The sequence below is a fragment of the Nematolebias whitei genome, chromosome 8, assembly GCF_014905685.2.
Source record: "Nematolebias whitei isolate Nwh7 chromosome 8, NemWhi1, whole genome shotgun sequence".
Lineage (NCBI taxonomy): Eukaryota > Metazoa > Chordata > Actinopteri > Cyprinodontiformes > Rivulidae > Nematolebias > Nematolebias whitei.
In genome coordinates, this window is record NC_056505.1 from 1,414,616 (window position 1) to 1,416,916 (window position 2,301).

General features: G+C 46.3%; 1 protein-coding gene across 1 annotated transcript in view; it reads right to left on the bottom strand.

Moving 5' to 3' along the window:
- Nucleotides 1-2,301, bottom strand: part of LOC119413100 (SEC14-like protein 2) — a 36,381-nt gene that overhangs the window by 23,861 nt on the left and 10,219 nt on the right. The window contains exon 3 of the mRNA XM_037680111.1: nt 452-495. Within this exon, the coding sequence (XP_037536039.1) occupies nt 452-495 (44 nt within the window). The remainder of the gene's footprint in view (nt 1-451; nt 496-2,301) is intronic.

A 2,301-nucleotide genomic window follows, 5' to 3' on the forward strand; every position in this document is an offset into this window, starting at 1 on the left:
TTAACCATTAACCACATTAACCACTTTAACCATTAACCACATTAACCACTTTAACCATTAACCACATTAACCACTTCTCTGTACGGGTGTCGTCTTCCTGCTCCAAATGGATTTGTACACAATATCTCCACTGTTGGACTCGGCAGGTTTCAGTGCAGCTCTGAGCTCAGGAAAGTCTTGGATTAATGTGCTCAAATCAACCGAATGTGTCCACAAGGCAGAAAATCTGACGCCTGCCTCAAATGAAACCATTGGACCTGTCTGTTCGGATCATAACAGTAAAAAATAAAAAAAACTGAATAAATCCCTGAAAATCATTTAAAATCGTCTAAACAGCAGAAAACATGAGAAGAAAAGAGCTCACAGAACGCTGGGAACATAACAGCATTAATTAGGAGGAACTACTTTGTGGGGCGAATGTTTTGTAGGCGGGGCTGCGCTGCCACGTTACCTTTCTCAGCATGGCCTCGGACTTCTGGAGGCTAAAGTTTCTGGCTGAAGAAAGAAAAGGAGAGTCGATTAGACCAGGCCGTGGTGCTAACAGCTAAAACACAGCTAAAACACAAAGTCAGCTACTGATCTGGAAATAAACTGGTCACATCTGCATCATAATGGAACTAAACCAGTATTCTTTAAGCTACAGAAACTGAGAGCTGAGTGGCAGCTGAAATTTACTGAAGACGATGAACCAGCTGTTGAAGCTAAAAGAAGACTTTATCTAAAAGCTAAAATTTAAAGACAAAATGTCAGCAAAAAGTAGCAAAATACTAAAACACAAGCTAAAAACAGCAAAAGGCTAAGTTAATGTAGCAAAACATCTACAAAAAGCTAAAAGAAAGTAAAACTAATAATTTATTCAAAGTGACACAGATCCAGTTCCAGGGTTCCCTCTGACCACCCTGAGACCAGAACCCTCAGAGGGTTCTGTCAGCAGTCAGGTCCAGAACCTCGCTTCATGTTCTGTGATCTGATGGACACAAACACCAGCTGGTGCTGGTAAAACAGGAAGTGGAACCAGAATAAAGGAGTTTCTGCTGCTTCCAGGTGCTGCTGAAGCCTCAGTGTGGACCCGGTGAGGCCGGCCCGAGTGGACCGGTCGTCTGACACTCTGAGGTGAGGAACTCGTGTAGGAACGCTGACAGGACTTGATGTCGCAACACGTGAACAGTTTGTTTCAGTGGTTTGAATGGGCACCGGACTTCTTCTGTGGCCCGCCTGTGGTTCTTCTGTGACCCGCCTGCAGAGCGGGTTCCCCTCCTTCTTTCTAGTTTTGAACCTGCTACACAACAAAAAGGCGGTAACGTGCTGCCAGAACATCACATGAAGTTCCAGACAGGTTTTAAGGAAACCACTGAAGAAACATCAACAGATGAGTCCTCCTCATTCAAGATGGCCTACACAGATCTTAAAACTCTAAATGAGCCTAACTCGGTGGATCTGAGCGACGGCGAGTCGTTTGACCACAGCCATCATTTCTAGGATGGTTTGAGTCTAAAGCTCTGTAACCAGGGTCAGCGGGTAATATGCATTCCTTCAAGGAACGTCATTCATCTGAGATCTACTTCCTGTCCAGCTACTTCCTCTGACTGTTGGACACATCACACCAAAAATCTGCAGGTCATCCACGACATGGCAGATCCAGATCAACCAGCTAAAAGTTGCTTCAGACTCCGCCCACTCCGGCTCTCACAGGAAACATCAGGTCAGGAAGCAGCTGCAGACACCTGCTGCTGCCCTAGTGGGAGAAGCACCCGTTCACATTTAATGATGACTTGGACCTGGTTCCGAGTCTGACAGAACTCAGACAGAGCAGACGTGATAACGACTGCAGAGTTAGAGCAGCCGACTGTCAGCTGAACCTGAAGAGCAGAAGGCCTGACGCCCACGGGTCAGAAACTGATTAGAACCTGCAGGAAACATCAGAGGTGTCCAGAACATGAAGTTCTGGTTCAGTGAGCGGCTCCATGGGTTTTATTGCTCCCATCTGTCTGAAGATGAACGTGGAGTAGAACTTCTGATCAGAGGAAGGACTTCAGGCTCACCTTGACTCCGCCTCCAATGTCCAATAAAGACTTCAGGCTCACACTGACTCTGCCTCCAATGTCCAATAAAGACTTTAGGCTCACACGGACTCCGCCTCCAATGTCCAATAAAGACTTCAGGCTCACATTGACTCCGCCTCCAATGTCCAATAAAGACTTCAGGCTCACATTGACTCCGCCTCCAATGTCCAATAAAGACTTCAGGCTCACATTGACTCCGCCTCCAATGTCCAATAAAGACTTCAGGCTCACATTGACT